Source organism: Notothenia rossii (assembly GCF_949606895.1).
Source record: "Notothenia rossii genome assembly, chromosome: 7".
NCBI classification, from domain to species: Eukaryota; Metazoa; Chordata; class Actinopteri; order Perciformes; family Nototheniidae; genus Notothenia; species Notothenia rossii.
In genome coordinates this window covers 5,627,552-5,645,766 of record NC_136905.1, presented here as the reverse complement: position 1 = coordinate 5,645,766, position 18,215 = coordinate 5,627,552, and the positions used below count along the sequence as shown (strand labels likewise).

The 18,215-nt window shown below is 40.5% G+C and overlaps 3 protein-coding genes across 4 annotated transcripts in view; 1 reads left to right on the top strand and 2 right to left on the bottom strand.

Moving 5' to 3' along the window:
* The window catches only part of hormad1 (HORMA domain containing 1), a 48,096-nt gene that overhangs the window by 16,383 nt on the left and 13,498 nt on the right, over positions 1-18,215 (top strand). The window contains exons 1-5 of one of the 2 annotated variants that reach the window (XM_079639989.1): positions 14,800-15,126; positions 15,260-15,313; positions 16,645-16,789; positions 17,119-17,182; positions 17,284-17,320. In XM_079639989.1, the coding sequence (XP_079496115.1) occupies positions 15,281-15,313; positions 16,645-16,789; positions 17,119-17,182; positions 17,284-17,320 (279 nt within the window). In that variant the 5' untranslated portion in view covers positions 14,800-15,126; positions 15,260-15,280. Of the gene's footprint in view, positions 1-14,799; positions 15,127-15,259; positions 15,314-16,644; positions 16,790-17,118; positions 17,183-17,283; positions 17,321-18,215 lie in introns of those variants that run through there. The other variant, XM_079639990.1, reaches the window with a different exon arrangement.
* Positions 255-2,918, bottom strand: mcl1b (MCL1 apoptosis regulator, BCL2 family member b). The gene is made up of 3 exons (XM_079640035.1): positions 2,290-2,918; positions 1,206-1,456; positions 255-1,078 (listed from the first exon to the last, which is right to left on the bottom strand). Exons 1-3 carry the CDS (start codon positions 2,711-2,713, stop codon positions 962-964), a joined length of 792 nt encoding a protein of 263 aa, XP_079496161.1. The 5' UTR covers positions 2,714-2,918; the 3' UTR covers positions 255-961.
* ensab (endosulfine alpha b) lies at positions 4,097-14,603 on the bottom strand. The gene is made up of 3 exons (XM_079640066.1): positions 14,390-14,603; positions 10,837-10,959; positions 4,097-7,410 (listed from the first exon to the last, which is right to left on the bottom strand). The coding sequence occupies exons 1-3, from the start codon at positions 14,444-14,446 to the stop codon at positions 7,246-7,248; spliced, it is 345 nt and encodes a 114-aa protein (XP_079496192.1). The 5' UTR covers positions 14,447-14,603; the 3' UTR covers positions 4,097-7,245.

Here is an 18,215-nt window from a genome sequence, read left to right as displayed (position 1 = left end):
GTGCACCAGCTCCCTGCAGATAACACGCCATGGCTGCAGACTCGCAGTAGTTGCGGATGCAGCTGAGATCTCAGTTGCTGCCACAGCCTCATCAAATTTCTAGGAAACGAAAGCCTTTGTTGACTGATGGGGTTGTGGTGTGAGTAAACACCAAAAGGTTGAAGAGTGTGGAGGCGTGGAACTATGACTGAAGGCGAAACCTCTGTTTTTTGAAAAGTTCGCCTTCACAAAAAGAGAGTATCAGAAAAAACATGTGAATTATAATTATTTTTTTATTTTACAACTTGTACAAATGTGTTAGCTTACAACCTGATCCAAGTATGCTTTGTCTCAAAAGCACAAGCAAACTTCCCCAACTTCTGTCATCTTTGGTGCATTGGACCAGCACAATCTACCCAACTCAAAGGCCTGGGTTAATTCTTCCAACACACTCAAACTTTCCAGGCTGCTGTTTAGAATCAACATTTTCAGGAAGCAGAGCAACACTCATGCAAATCCCCCCCTCCTCCCCTCATGTTGAGGTCAAACGAACCTGGGGATATGAATTGGCTTTATGAAAATGGGCTTCATGACTGCATGACATGGAAAAGGGCTGCTTTACGTTCCTGCTTTGGCCTAGGGTTTATTAACAACAGACCATTAATGCTAGGGAATTTTACAAGAATTGTGATAGAAAACATTATCAGAAGGTTCAACTGACTGCCCGTTACCCTCGTTTCAATTTGCATAGGAAAACTTAATCTTTAGATTATAAAAATAATTTCTCTGAATTTAAATAATGTTGACTTCTTTCAGTTAAGTCCAGCCATTTAGGTCAACTTAGTGGCAGTTGGGGGTGGAAGATGAAAGGAACCTCGCATCAGCAGTTAAGTCCATTTAAGTCCAATTTTCAATGTTGAGAGATGTTGCGAAAAGTAGGAGAATCCACCAAGTGAAAAAAAGGCTCTGAGTGTCCAAAGGTTCACCTGATCAACAGGGCTAGTGTAGCCCCAATACCAGCAACTCCAGCAAAGGCCATGAGCGTGTTCCTCACCGTGGACTCGGAGTCTGCTTCCCGGAAGAACTCAACGAAGCCATCCTGCAAATAAATGGAATAAAATACATTAGATTTACATTATAAAGTGAGGCACAACTGCTTTGGACTTGTTGCACAATAAAGGGCAGTTACACAACTTCCTGTCACTCAAGCATTAGTCATAACTTACCCAGCCATTGTTTTTGAGCAGCCAGTCTCTCTGGTCAGATAGCAAGTAAGTGGAAATCTCCTGGGCGACCAGCTCCACACAGTGCTCCCTGTTTTTCTCTTTCAGGGACTGACAGACCACTGCCCCAAAGGCCACCAGGCTCGCGATACGACCCCAGTTGGTGGTCCCGTCAGCAAAGAGGCTTGTTGCTACTGCACTGACAAAACTAGCATCATCCTCTCTGTCATCAAGTGACAATTTGTTGATCATACCTAAAAAGAAACCAAGGCAGGGTCAGAAATACATCTTCTAAAAGACTCAAAGGCTTGTATTGTCATATGCACAATGGATGCAGTGTAGCTGTTGGCAAGCAAAGTCTAAAGTCCAAGGCTCTTCCAACAATGCAACACACAGTAAACTAGAAATAAATATATGGGGAGGAAAAAAGTGCACGGTGCAGGTAAAATGAGGGGAGAAGTGAACTATAGAGATGTGGTTGAATTAGATCAAACGGAATGTAAAATTAAATCTTTATTGTATGTTTAAAAAGGTAAGATTTTGTGCACATCAACTCAAATAATTTCCATTCAAGTTATGACTGCTGGCTTTAATTGATCTAAGAGGCAGTAAAAAAAAAAGCCAGTTCAACAATATATATGTTGTGCATAATTAAATAATTAAACAGCCTGTAGCTTTAGCATTTAAAGGCTATGAGTAGCAGTCTTTGAATAATAACTATCAATGTATACACTATCATATGTATATATGTGTCAGCTACTGTAATATGTATATATTTTCTCCATCTGTTAATCCTTTTAATACCTGAAAAAATTGCTGCTGTAACAAAATAATGTCCTAATCTGGGATGGATAAAGCAGCTTCCTATATCCATCAACCAACTTCCATTCAAATTAGTTAACTACTGGCTTAAATGTAACTAAGAGGTAGTAAAACAAATACAGTTATAAAACAACTATATATATATATATATATACACACATTGTGCATAATTCAATAATAGATATAACACAGCATGTAGCTTTAGCATTTCATGGCCATCAGCAGCAGAATATAGCCCACACACATACGTGTCACTACTACCTACCCTTGTATGCGTATCTGTGTTTAGACAAAAGGCTCTCCACCACTCGTTTCATCGTCCCTAGTTCTCTGCTTTCATTCCACTGAGGTTTGGAAAGTCCAGTAAAGTCTCTGAAGAACCGGCCAATTAGTTGCCTGGTGTCGTTCTCGAGCACCTCGTTCCCCGCAGAGCCACCGGACTCATCGATCTCACTGTCCGACTGGAGCTCCGGACTGCACGGTAACGAACCATCTTCAATTTGCTCGCTATTTTTTAACGCAAACCCATTGGTTGTCTTCACCCCTAGGCTCTTGGGTCTTTTCGGGTTATCGTTGGACACGACGTGGCCGTTGCTGGAGTCTTTCGGTGGGGAAGAAGTGCCTCCTCCAGAGCCGTAGTGCATGGCTCCGTCCACGACTCCATTTTGAGAAATAATAAGACAGCTCATGGTTCCAGTTACGCTTAAGACTCTTGTTGTCCAAGGAAATATGTTTGGCGATTAACTTGAAAGCCCAAATGAAAAATAAAGGGTATTGATAGAGAACCTTGCTAGTCTGTGGTTAACAAACAAAATTAAACTAGCATATTCTCTAACGGTGACTCTATATCCATGGTCGTGATGGGAGTGAAACGGAAGTGAAGCCAACGGTTTATGAAGTTCTTAGGTTGCGCGTCATTACCTACGTGTCACTACGTCACAAAATGTGTTCTCTAGTCCCAACCTTTTTTTCCAACTGTTCTTATTTTTTCGAGTTGTTGAACATAAGGAAAATTAAATAGGTTGAGAAGAAGTAGAACATGTATTTTTCAGAGTGTGGGAAGGGTTTTTAATGCAAACTAATATAAAGCAGGAATTTCTTAGATTTTTGGTAATGTTTGGTAATTTTCCGTGACATCAAACAGAGAGATTATAGATTACCGGAAACAGTGCCATAAATAACGACTTCTCTTTAGGACTTTATGACTGTTACAGAGGCAATCACGAAAATAGCAGTAATGTTTTTACATAATACTAATAATAACTAATCCATGAAGTTAAAATAAATTACATTTTTAGTACATTGTAAACCTGTATATTGTTTTATATTTATACCATGACATTGTATTTTCCATACTGTTCTTTTTATTTTAAGCTTAATGAATAGTATGCTTTTATGTCTTCGATAGACAATGACCTTGTGAAATTAAATGTTTTTTTAACTACACATAATGTCAGACATGTATATAATAAAAGTTGTTACATTTATTTTATATATTGTTTAAGTTCAATTTCAACCATGACACATGTTCCCATAGGTCATCACCAATGACATTTTGCTATGCAGCAGTTGGCTTAGATAAAGTGGCTTGATCGGTTTATGGTTTGATAAATGACAGCAAACGTTGATGTCACTGACACTGATCCTAGACAATAAATACAACTAAAACGGGTGACCTATCGCTGACATTTAGAGCCACCCTGTCCTGCACTTTAGCACACATTACATGATATTACATGAGGGTGAGTCGACACATTTCTTCATGTTTAATCACAGCAGGGTATTTGTCATCTAAATATGTGAGACATGTACACCTAGCACTCCTTTATACAGAGTATGTTAGGAAGTCTTTTGTGAATTAAAGGCCACATGTTGAGTGCTAGTGCTTCCCCCTGGTGGTCAGAGGAAGGTTGTACATCTTTTAGCATCTCCTTATGTGTTTCCCTACAAGATTCAGGAGGAATCTTATACTTAACATGTGACCTTTTATACTTTGCTTCCATGTGTTGAGGGGCATTCGTCATAGAGCTTTGGAAAATACAAGAGCCTAACATTAACGAAAAACAAGGGAATCGTATTAATGTAAAAGTTTATTTCAAATACTGACAAAAATCCTCTCACCTACTCCCAAACAACTGAAACATTCCAAGTACTCGTGTACTTTCTGAAGTCTTTAAATCATTCCCGTGTTCTCCAGTCATCCTTTTTAACATGTAAACCCTTATTTGTATTTTTCCTTGGAAGCAAAGGGGTGCCTCTGATTTCCCTGCAGTAATATTGGGCTAGGGATGAAATATACTAATTGTGGTAAGTAAGAGAACACAAGAAACTTAAACAAATCATTGCAAATAAAAACAACAAGAAAACCGATAAGGTAAAAGCAGCACAAAAGTACTTCAGAGCACACAGCCTGTCATTTCTTTTTACATTCTGGCACGTGTTTCTATAGCTGAACGAGAGACACCCTTTGTGTTTGAAACATACCCTGCTATTCCCTCTCGTTGAACCGCTCTGTGCCAAAGCCAAACATCAAGTAGCATTCAAGGATTCCTGTCCGTTGCCGTTTAATAGAACATGTAAAAGCTTAAACACCCATTTTCTTTACCAATCTTAACTTTTAAAGCACAAAACTTTAGTCTTTTTAACACAGTATGATGCTTAATGGTCTGTGACACAAAGCTTTTTCAGAATGTTCTGGATCAAAAGCTGGATAAAGTTCGGCAATGTACCTTTAAAGATGTAGGGTTGAATGTACATCTCAAATGATTTGACTTTAAACAAGGATCCTTGGGGGAACTGGTCAAATCAAGAGGACAGGTGTTCTTGTACAGGGTCGTCTCTTAGATTTGTCTTTGACTGAATCAGCAGCATTTACACATATTTTCATAAGATACAGATTCACATAGCCTCTGCGTTTCACTAAGATCGAGCAGGAGTAGTGTTAAACTGAAAGGAGAGAGGAACCATTGAATCAGAGAATAGCTCAGGCTATGAACGAGTGAAAAGCAGTTGGGGAAACAACACAGAAATCCCTTCCTGTTGAACTCTATTTACAATAGATGGAACAGAGACAAGCAGTGCATTCACACGACACCATCACGAGCACACACGTACAGGTCACTTCTCTTTCGCCCACTGCACATTTGACACATTATTCTGGAAGAAAAAGAAGTGAAGTTGAGGATGTGATGGTGCATGCACCCTGTCACCTAGCCTACATGGTGGAGAGTGTTTGTGAAGGTTCCCTGAAGCAGTGTTTTACAGGAGGCTGGTTCTCAGAGAGCGTCCAGTTCTTCAACGTGTGCACGGCATGCTTTCAGTCTGCACGCTTGCTGATGCTCGCTCAGAGGATGCACCACATTAACAGGTGGGATAGGAGCGCAGTGGGTTATCAAATCTCTCTCTGCCTTGCCAAGCGCTGGGGTGAGTGCATCCTACAGGCATGCAGTGTCCCACTTTAAGCCCGTGGTGACAATCTGGGGATCCGACACCTGTTGTGAGCAGGTTTCCTGCTGTCTGCTACCCTCCTGAGATCAAAGATCAGTCAGTGTAGTGACTCAGTTTGAAACAAAAACACTTTGTTCTACAGAAGCAGCTTATACTCCAACTAACGTTTAAGGGAAGCAGAGTAGGAATATTAGTTCACTGAAGTTAGTGTCTTACAATGTGACTTGCCAGAGATGGTTACCACTTCCTGTGATTGTGATATAAAGTGTAAAACAAGGAGAAAACCATCTCCAACAAAAAGGCGATACATGAAAGTCCTGTGTGAGAATCATTTCTTAAATGTCGGAAAACAACTTTCACTGCACAGTGCAGGACATCTATGAAGGATAGTTCTGGGACTTTTTATAATCTGATACAGCAGTTAAGTCACAATATGAACTGAAATGCTAACAAAGTGATTGTTAAATCTGCTTTTTAAAGATGACAAGTAAGTAAGATGTCTGGATCGTGTTTACGTCACTCTACGTGAGTTCATGAGATTTCGTCACTCTACGTGAGTTCATGAGAGTTGAACCCAAAGTGAGCCTCGCCACCTCACAATGTGAACCAGATGATGGGTGCTAACAGGCCACATGTAATAGATAGATGAGACTGATAGCTGCAGTGTGAAATTTGGCTCTGTTGGTAAAGTATAGAATTACCAAAGGCAGAAATCCCAGGATGCAAGCGAGTGGATTCAGCACTACATCTATCTCAGTCCTCAGAGAGCTTACTCGCATTACGTGCTTGAGTCAGTATTATTTACAGAAGCATATACTCTACGCGGGGGGCTTCGAGACCCCCGCAAATCTTTTAGGCTCATGGCAAACACACGTCTTGAGCCAAAGTGAGACTGAACTCAGACTGGCATGGTTCCCCACCATTAAAAATAATACAAGGACATACTCAGCTGGCCTGGGCCGATTACAGGAGCTCATGGATTGTCGGGACAGCAATAAGGAAAGGAAAGGAAGGAAGGAAGGAAGTGTGGAGTGTGTCTAAGGGCTCTGTGTGTTTGTTTTGATACTTCCTATTACTAAGCGAAAGCCACAGTCCCGTTAAAAAAACATGTTACATTTCTTTTTTTCTTACATGTTACAATCATGCAGCATATTTAGATTGAACAGGAGAAAAGGGAGTCAAGAAGGAACGCAACATGAGCAGAGAGAGAGAAAGTAAAGTGGCGCTTTGGCTGAGCACGATTTTTGTTCCACGAAAGGTGGCCGAAGGAAGGCCGCCGTTCATGCCCCCCCATTTCCCAATATGGTGTCTAAAGAACTCAGATTTGGTATGCAAGCCATTAACGAACATGAAGAACCAAAGAATCCTGGTTCCTAACTCCCTTACACATTAGTTTGGTGTCCTTTAGGATGCAAAAACTAAACAAAAGCATACAGACTACAAAGTGCGTTATAACTCACCCCGTCCAACCCCTGCCTGACGACACACCCACTGAGATGCATCTTGGAGCGAAACGAAAACCAAGACATGAGAGGGAAGGGGGTCGGAGGGGCAGAGTAGTGCATTGTGGGAAGGCAGAGAAGGCTCCCTCCCACATACAAGCAAATGGAGTTTTTTTTAACTTATACGACTCTGCCCGACACGTTAAAGCCAGTGGTGCCTGGGGATGAAAAGGGGGAAGAGAGGGGAGGGGAAGGACATAGATGGAGGAGGAGGGACATTTCGATGGGGGCCCCAGGAGGCGGGGGTTAAGGTGCTTTTAGGGTGATGGGGGCTAGCCGGCTAGCTTGCTGGTCACCAAGGAGGACTTCCTCGGCGGCAGGTCCTGCGGCGTGGGAATGTGGTCGCCGGTCACCAGGTTCTTGTCGGGTCCTGCCACGGGAAGCTTTTTCATATTTGCCTTGGCCATGTTGTAGTCGCCTGAGTCAAAGTACTTTTGCTGTGAGTGAAAGGAGATAAGAAGAAGTGCTCACAGCATTAGAAAAGCTTGTATATGCTGCTCAGGCTCTTTCTGCATATCATGTATTTATTTTTGCTATGTTTATAAATGTCATGTTCTTAAATGTTGTGTGTGACGGGACTACGGATGGAAATGAGCTAAAATCCGGCATATTTACATTTTGAAGCATTAATTGTTAAAAATGTTCATCAATTTGCTTTGTCCTTCTTCAAATAAACGATTAAATAAATTAAAATAAATTAAAAAGCATTATCAGACCATGGAATTATTCCTCTTGTCCATACTGGCCCGGTGGAGACATTTCCTTATTTAATCTCAATATGGAGGACATGATTTACGGGCTTAACTTTGTAGAAAGCTCAGGGTTCATACACTTTTTCACCAATGATTTTCAATGACTTCTCAATGACCTTTATCTGATTTTCCATGACCTTTACCTGATTTTCCATGACCTTTACCTGATTTTCCATGACCAAAAATATTACTCTTTCTCAGCGGTACCACTGAAAATGGTTTATTTTAACATGGAACAGGAAAATAAGGTCTGAAACATGTTTTTCCTATCTAAAACAAATCCAATAGTAGGCTTACTAGCTTCTACACGCAACTCAAATCTCTAACCAGTGAAACACCTCGTCAGTTAAATGCCATTTTACGTTTCATTACCATACAGTCTTTATCATTATTATAATATTACTATTTCGACGATTAGCTAAAATATCAATTATATTTGATGCAACTTTAGTTACATTTCCATGACTTTTCCAAAACTTTCGGAAAAATATTGTTTTCCATAACTTTCCCAGGGCCTGGAATTTGCATTTTGAATTTCCATGACTTTTCAAGGTTTTCAATGACCGTAAGAACCCTGAAAGCTGTACTCCAAAGTTCAGCTGAGCTTGTCTTTCCATGCCGTCTTCCTCCTCTACAGTAGCTTTCCACTGAAGGCGTATCAACACAAACCGCATGTTGATGTTCACTGGGAACTATTGGATCCCCTCCACACACATGCAGACACACTTCTGCTGGGTAACTGCTAACTTTACCTGGCGATGTTTGCACAACTCTCTATTTTTTTTTTTCTACAGAACTTATTGAAGTGTAGTAGTCCTAACATTTTGCTGCTTCTTCCTCCATGCCATCTCACAGCGGTGTAGCAAATACAATATCTTCCTTTGTGCAGAGATGAGGCGGACTGACCTTGGAGAGAAGTGACGATAGTTGCATCTTGATTTTCTTTTTAACTGATGACCCTTATCTAGCCATCTGAATACCTTTTTTACAGATCGGCTCACAGGTCCAAATACATTGGGGAAAGTAATGCTAAATCCTGCAAATACAAATGAGCAACTCAAGATGTGTTCAAAGTTTAAGGCTTTTTGGTACTAATGTCCCTGGAATGTATTTTTATAAACTAGGAAGGTGGACTCCTCCAGCTTTTACGTTGAATTCACATAAAGAAATATGATTTTCAAAGCCAGCAGGAACACCAAGAACAGAGGTCGCGTTAACCGAATATTTTCCGTCTATGACAGATCTTTTTTAACAATGACGGAAAAATCTGAAAGCAGTCCGTCATTTTGACCGATTAGAACAAATTCAGAACAGCGCCAAAGCTTCCCCGCAGCGAGGCTCCGGTATTATGCCGTGTTATGCATGCTCGCCAAAGAGGAAACCTAACATTGCCGAACAGATAATTGAGATGTCTGCGAGTATTTGCTTTACGCTGTGGCACGCTCCCGGGAGGTGCAGTGGGCATGCATAACACGGCATAACACAGGCGCTAACAAAACTAACGAGTTCACCCTCGCCCCCCCCCCGTTGACAGTTCACGTGCGTGTGCGTGTGCGTGCTCTCTCTCTCTCTCCCTCTCTCTCCCTCTCTCTCCCTCTCTCTCTCCCTCTCTCTCCCTCTCTCTCCCTCCCTCTCCCTCTCTCTCTCCCTCTCTCTCTCCCTCTCTCTCTCCCTCCCCCCCGTCAGAGTTGTGTAAAGACCGACGGGTAATAATAAATAATACGATCCTGTCTGTCAAAATGACGGGCAGCGAAAAAGTCAAGAGCAACCTTTGACCAAGAATCTTGTATAAAGACAGATTTGTCATCCTCTTCTGTTCAAATCAAGAGTATGGTGTTGTGCTGAATCAGCCCCCCCCCCCCCCCCCCCCCCCTCTAACAGCTTGATATCATCAATCTCTGATGATGGTCAATCTGGGAGTTATCTTTTGATTAAGAATTGCAATTTACTTTTTGGCTTTCACTTCAGCCTGCCTCAGCTACTCCTACTGCTCGTCGGTGATTTCCCAGAATGACTTTCAACAATCTCCCGAGGTGGAAGTCCTCTGTAACATAGATACAGTACGTGGAGGTGGAGAGAGCAACACTTTATCCAGGCGAGGAAAAGTAGGAGAGGAAAGAGAACAATGCTCTTTAACTCATCAACACAAATAATACATTAAAGGCTGTTGAATTTAGTAAACAATGATGCCGCATTGCATTCTGGTTTAAAGGAGAGGACATGTTTCTATCTGCTTCAATAGATGCTGAATGGAGCTGCAGATGTTAGTCCTTGACTTTGGTTGTGTTTTAGATTACATTTTGTACCAAAAAACTCCCTTGATGCCAAACTAGAAACTGCTTCATATGATCGAGATAAAACAAAATGGATTCAACACATCTTGCTTTTCCAACAGTGCATTAAGGTGAGCTTTCAGGAGCTTGACTGGTCATACAAGACAAACCTGCAGGACTTCATAGTTTTAGTATTTACACCTAATGCAGCATTATTTTCATGAGCAGGAAGGGATTCAGGGGTTGGCTAACTTAAACACGCCTTCAGTTTTGACAGGTTAGAATATGATAAACACACATACACACAGACATAGAGAATTACGGATCTGATATGATGTTTCAATTGTGAATAGGGCTAAAACTCATCATATATTACATGATATATAAGGATACAACCGAACATGTAGTTAAAATGTGTGACGTGTTTACAAATGGTTACAATGCTAAGAAAGTTGTTTATTTGTTCTTCAAACAGTGTTGAATTGTGATCTACTCGATTGTCTTCTTAATCTAGGATCCTGACATCGATTGCTTTTGTCTTCATCCATATATCTGGGGACCTGCGGTATTTTCCTAACTTGAGTAAAAGTTCTCGCTGAGGAAATACCCTTTTGTGATGTTGTGATGATTTCTTCCCCTTTTATCAGGGGCATCACACGGTGTGGATCAAATCTAAGACACAATCTTGTCTTCACACTTCTAATGCAAATAACAAACCACGGTATATCCAGCTGTATTCATATGCCTGTATTGTTTTGTGTTCATTGTTCATGCTGCCCTCTTTGAATGTCAATGAGACTTCTAGCTGGTTAAATAAAGGATATATATGGTCACCTACCCCTTTCTGTAGTCTCTTCATCAGGAAGTCTGAGCCCCCGGGCTTCTGGCCCATGCCGGGGTACTTGGCCTTCAGCTTGGCCTCCTCTGCCTTCACCGGGTTTGCATTCTTCTCTTGGGAGTCCTGTGGAGACAAAAACAAACGCACATAAGAACTCGTCTTTTGCAGAAACCAAGGCCAGTCGATATATCTTCAGAGATATGTCAGCACGACTGCAAAAGCTGTTTAAGTGACAGGTTATTATTATTATGGTATTCACCCTGCAATTCCAAAAATGCTGCTACTACGCAAACACCTACATCCAAGCAGTGATAAACATTCTTCACAAATACTACAGCTGTTCTTAATAACCTCTGCTGTGAAGTGGGACAGAGCTATGACAACGGCTAGCTGGAACTGAAGATACTTCACAACAGCGCGTGCCATAAGAAAAATGTACGTTTGTTACAGTCTCTCAAATTACCATTATGCCTGACAAGCCATAACTCATGATGAGGACACGGCTTGGTACAAACGGACCTGAAATGAGGTCAAAAGGATTTTAGAAGCTTACACACCAATAACTAACAAATGCTCTCTTTGGGAATCTTGTTAAGGACTATGTGCACAAAAGCATCATGTAAGGATCTGTTAAAGGTGAAACTAGTCGATGAAGAAAGAACCCAAGACGTCTATCCACTGTTCAACAAATTCTACTTCAGTTAACCTTTATAGTAGAGCAATACAGTATCGCTCATTAGAAGATAGCTGAAGCACAAGTTCCTAAATGGTGTTATTTTCACTTAATGTGGACATAACAAACTGTGTTTTCTGCTTCCTAAGGTCACGCTTTGGCCCCTTATAACAACGTTTACAGTAAATATCATGGATCCCTTGCTCCTTTTATTTTTGGGGTGAATTCATTGGTAATATAACTAGTGTGTTATTTAGAAAACATATTGGAATTAAAAGGTAGGGTAATCTAGAATTAGAAAATACGCAGCCGAAAAAAATCTGCCCCTTCCTTCAGACTTCCTCACAGAGCCCCTCCTCGAACACACGAACGCGCACATGACCAATGAGGGCACGAGATAAGTTTGTGCACAGATGGAAGGCTGACAGGCAGGTAGGCCATCCAGTTACTTTAGCCGGGCCGGCTCAGATGATTGGTCGTGCTTTTTACAGCGCCACGGCTTCAACAGATGACATTTCTTTATGTATTTATTGTCAAAGTATTTAATGTATTCATTGCTATCTGGAAGTTAAGAGCATTCCATGGAATATAATACAAAGTGTTTCTGAAGTGAATTACCTACCCTACCTTTAAGGTCAAGAAGCAATAACTTGACAATGTTTTTCAGCTCTTACGAAACCAGGATAGAGTTACTGAATCCTTAGGGCGCAGCTCAGAAGACACCGCTAGTATTTGCACAATCCGCTAACAAGCAGTTCAGAGACCAGTCTTTCACGTCCCTGTCAACTACATTTTGAGGACAGTCATTAAGTCCACATTGAACCCCAGCGTAAATCAAGTGGTTTTATTGCATGCTGAAATGATAAGGAAATATCAGGAGTAAAGTGCATATAGGATTACAGAAGATTCAAGGTTCAAGGCTTTTATTGGTCATACGTACGTAGCTACAGTGTAGCTATGACGATGACAATCTTAGGTCACAGGCTGCTCCAACAGTGCAACACAATAAAACAGATAATAATAATAATGCACTGTTGGAGGAGCCTGTGACATAAGATTTTCATCGTCATAACTACTGTAGCTACGTACGTATGACCAATAAAAGCCTTGAACCTTGAATAGTGCAAGTAAATAGAATTAAAAAAAAATAGAAATAGTGTAGAATAGTCTATATACAAGTAATTGGAATATTGATATATATAAGTTGCAAACAGATGAATGTTATGGATGTTCTTTCAAAGGTTCAGGTGTTTAACATGATAAACTCCAGAGGACATGTATGCACTGTCTGCACACACAGCACACACCGTAGACCTACTTCCACTAAACAGACAGGATAGGGCACTCTGCAAAGCTTGCTTGGGCAGAGATAAAATGTGACTCAGGACACAGAAGCCAACGAACACATTCCCTCAGGAGGAGGGGGGGGGCGTGTGGCAACGACGGTGCAGATTCCATGAAGAGAAATGTATGAGCTACTATATTCGGCCCCATTGCAGAGAACCTGCAGAATCCAACAACACATTCTGAAATCGTGCAGTAGTTAATCCGTCATGTGCAGAACTGTAAAACAACCCTCAGTGGCAAAGTTTGAAATATCATTTTACTTCACACTTTGCTAATATATCATGTTCCAGTTTAGAAGTTAAAAGCATACTTTTTCTAAACCAATTTGCATGCACTGCTCCGAACACTAGGATGGGTCAAATGCAGAGAAACCATTTCGTTACATAGTACCTGCACTGTGTAATGACAATACAAATTATACATTTGGTATCCTTATTAACTTTGTGTTGATGAAAATGTAAAATAATGTTAGCTCAATGAGTGTTATGATTTTGGGTCTGGCCCTAATGTTTCCCTTATTTTGCACATATTTATTGTGTTATTTAAGTCTGACAGAAACTATGTTAGCAATGTTGTTTGTTAAAATATCATTGCTAATTACCATGTCTCAATATCTGTACACACAATGAAGCTTAAGCATAAAATACACCAGGTTTATCAACATTAAGAGCTGAATTAAAGCTTCTAACGTACTGTGCAGCCAATCAGACACATTTCATGGCTCTGCATTTTATCTATAGATATCAACTATTATTACATTTCTATGTAACGAAGACAAAAAGCCATACATTATTGATAACAACAATGAAATCAGACCTCTCCCTAACTTCTGACATTCATGTCATGTTTATTTGTGTTATATATATATATATATAATAATTCGTATAATTCCACACATCAACAAACTTAAGCAGGACAGACAAACTGCAGGCCTTGTAAACGGAGAATAACAAATCACACTGAATGCATATGACCCATAGTGATGTCATCATGTTTGAAAAGGAATTGTTGCAGGGGATGAACCACATGTACATCACTGACGTTGTTGTGCCACTGACAGGAAATGCGGAAGCACTGTCACACTGCAGTTGTTGTCACTGTCAGGAAAGCACAATCAGGAACATCGAGCCATGTGCAAGTCAGGGAAAAAACCCACTGTTTTATAATGCCAAGTGTACTGAGTGAAACTACCCATTTACGTGTTTACTCGGAGAATACAGGCCCTCCATGGCACGTTTTGAGCCCCTCCAAGACAGACCAATGAGGCCCGAGCTGCTGTGGAGTCGCCAGCCAATGACACAAGGCAAGGGACAAAACAAAGTGACACACTGGCAAGATGCTTTGAGACAGCCACGACAAAACCACGTTTAACACAGCTAACAGCTTATCATATCTTTACATGTCTCAGAGGAGTCTTCCTCTGCCTTTCTGTAGCGCTGAGAATACACACTTCACTTGTGCTAGCTAGTGTTAGCCACTTCTAGCTAGCTGTGGTTAGCCAACAACACCAAGACAGCAGTCATGAAAACCCACCTGTTTTTCGTCCTCGTTGTCCACCTGAGTGTCCGAGTCGAGGTTTTCTGACGACATTGTGTGAGTGCGATGGACAAGCAAGTGTCCCGTTTGACAGACAACTCGAAGAGGGGAATATACAAGGTACGGTTTGATGTACCTGTACTGAATCTAATCCTCCTTTTCTGGACACGACTAGTGCTGCTGCTCCCCAAAAAAAATGGCGTAACGAGATGTGACATCACCAATGAGGGGGTTGTTCGTATTTGTGATTGACATATACAGTAACCAATAGGCGAGCAGTGTTGGGAATGAGAGGCCATGATTGGTTCTGTTCTCTGTGATTGACAGCCCGTCGACCAATGATTTTACAGAATGGCGACTGGAAAGCGATGCGGGGGCTGCACTGCATCAACACAGAGCCCCTTAACTGCACATAAGATACATTATCCATGTAAAATGTTGGTTTTACATCTTAATTACTCCGTGTCATATTAATAAATGAATACAGAAAATAAAAAGAGGATCAGCGTCAGTGCTTTTTGCACTAAACTTCGGACAAGATCCCTGCACTGTGATTGGCTACTCCTTCTTGACCGTTGGTGCCTGTCAATCAAATTAATCGCGGGAACGGTTTGATTAACACAAAGCTAGCTTGCTTACCAAACTTTAAAAAATACAAATTATACGGTTTGTATTATATATATTTTTTCTTTGTTAAAATATTCCTTCATTGTTGCCATCTAAGTACCAGCTAGGTAAGTAACAGCGCCATCAAATGTTGTCAGAGACTGTTTTAGCTTGTGGCTGCCTAGCTATATGTGAATAAGCTAATGAGCTAACATTAGCAAACTTTGGTTGTTCTCACAACATTTCTCTCTGTTTTTGCAGCTTTTATTACTCACCTCTGCAATGGCTTGTGTCCAACAAGTTAGAACTTCACAGGTAAAATCACTCCTAACTTACTCATCCAGCAAAACATTAACGTTGATGAATATTTAATAAGTAAGTAAGCTAGTTTAAGATAACTGTATAGCTGTCATCTATGTTGTGTTACATTGTGTCCATATTTATAACAATAACACTAGTTATTTTAGATAAAGTACAATTACTCATCCACTAGAAACAAGTTTAATGTACTTTTTAGCATGATCATTGTATACTACTTTATACATCTACTGTACAACATACGTGTAATTGCTCAAAACAAGTGTATCTGCAGATTTTAAATGTATATAAATGACCAAATCTATGATCATCATTTATTCATAAACTGCAGGGGTAATTATATTCTGGTTGCATCTTCTCACCCAATGATTTATGTTACATTACTTACCGTATTACCAGCACTCATTTAATACATTCCACCACTAGATTTTGTCAAATGATCCACAGCATTATTAAGATCTAACAACACTATTATTATTCTTGCTTTGATAGACTTGAGGGGGGAAATATTACATTGCATATTTTAAAAATGGTATTTTATATGTTATGTTAGGCTCACTTGTTCTAATGCAACTGTTGACTGATTTTGAGTGTCTCTAGCTGTGATGAGTAAGCAGTACAAAAAAATGTTAAATGTACCTTTTAGTGTATCTGCAGATTTAGAGTTTCTATAAATTACAAGATATATGATCATCATGTATTCATAAGCTACAAACGTAACTATATGACCACCACTCATTTCGTAAATTCTTCCCTCCACAAGATTTTATAAAATGATTCCATTATTATTTAGGTCTAAGAACATGAAACATAATTAACCATGTTCACTACTATTCATTTTGCTTGTATTTAAAAAATGAGAGAGATGGTGGAATAATTGATATTATATGTAATGTTGTAGACTCACTTGTTCTAATGCAACTGTTGCACGGTCTGGCAGTGGCTCAGTCAGTAAGGACTTGGACTGTGAGCCGTAGGGTCGCCGGTTCAAGTCCCCAACCAGACCTAAATATGGAGTGTGGACTGCTACCTGGAGAGGTCCCAGTTCACCTCCTGGGCCCTGCCGTGGTGCCCTTGAGCAAGGCACCAGACACCCCTCCACTCCCATTGCTCCCTGGGCGCTGTACAATAGCTGTCCACTGCTCCTCGTACTAGACTCCTGGTTCTAGGATGGGTTCAAAGCAGAGGCCAAATGTCACTGTGCTCTGCATGTGTGACCATGGGTTTCCTTCCTCCGATTCTATTCTATTCTATGTTGGCTGACTTTGAGTGTCTCTGTTCGCTGTGATGAGTAAGCAGTGTGCGATTAATTTCTCTCCCTCGTGCAGGATACTCAGCTGTTACCTAATCAGGTTCGCTCAGAGCAGCAGTCCGTGATTGTTATGAAGAGACTTCTCGCCATCGCAGTGTCTGGCATCACATACCTGCGAGGCATTTTCCCAGAGAAGGCCTACGGCATCAAATATGTCGAAGGTTAGATTACACATGGATTTGTCGGCACATCATTCAAAAATTCAACGGTTTTATTTTCATATGCAAAAAAGCTACAGTGTAGAAATGGCAATGAAATGCTTCTGACCTGAGCTCCCCCAATAATGCAACATATATAATAAAATAAAAAGTAGTGCAAAAAGTCTAGATACATGTAAATAGAATATGATATATACAAGAACAGAATATGAAATTAAATAATGTAAATTAAGACTAATTAAATGTATTTATTTTTTATTGCGGTTGTTTAGCAGTGGCTATCAAGGTCTATTTACAAACTTGAAATATCCCTCTTTTTATTATTCCCACAGATCAGAAAGTGATGATCCTAAAAGAGGAACGCACCTGTCCTGGTGCCAACCAGATTGTTAAATGGTCAATAACAACTTGATATCCACAGTCATAGTTAAAACAATGAAAGTTGGAGGGTATGTTTCACAGCTAATTAGACGTGTGCTTTGTTTACTCTCTCACAGGATGCAGGGATGTTTTGAGGCCATCCAGAAGAAGTATGTAAGTCAAACTCAACCTTTTCCATCATGTCTGACTGAGTCACTGAATTAGACATCAAAAATGAACATAACCAGCAGCGTAAGTCAGAGTTTCCGTTAGAATTTTTTTTCGCCGGTCAACATGTCCGTTAAAGTTTAAATGTTCCGGAGAAAATTAGAAAAGTGCCGGTCAAAAGTCTTCTTTGTTATTTATTGAGCTTTAAAACAAATTGATATGATTCCATATTAAACAAACTAATTATAGTAGATTAACTACATTATTCAAAAGTCTACAGTAACTTACAATAACACGGATAAACGGAGTGCTCTCTCTCTCTCTCTCTCTCTCTCTCTCTCTCTCTCTCTCTCTCTCTCTCTCTCTCTCTCTCTCTCTCGTGACAGCCGTCAGTATCATGCAGCTCGCGGATCAGTAATGAGTGACCCGACAGTAAAACTAAACATATCTATAACTAGTTACGGTAGTTTGAGAGGTAATTAAAATAGCTACGTGTGATATTCTAACCTGAAGTGTGTGTTTTGTCCGCTCACCGCTGCAGGGGATCATGCAGAGCTGCGTGTCGACTCGTCAGCAGCAGCTGATCTCTCTCTCCCGTCAGATTAGACTTTACTCGCGTTTATGTCCATATCGATCAGATCTAGTTCTAGCTAATGATATGACTACCTGCTTATTAAAAGACACCTAAACAATAAGCGTCGCTATGCAACCGGGTGAGGCCACAAAGTATAGTGCAGCATTATGCATTTGTTTACATGCCCACCGCAAGGCATTACCAACAGATCAACGCACAATCAACCCATACAGGACATCTCTTTCTCCACATTAAGTGTTAGACATTAGAATTGACTCTTCTTGTCTGTCACATACAGTGAGTGGCGCAACTGATGCGGTATTGTGC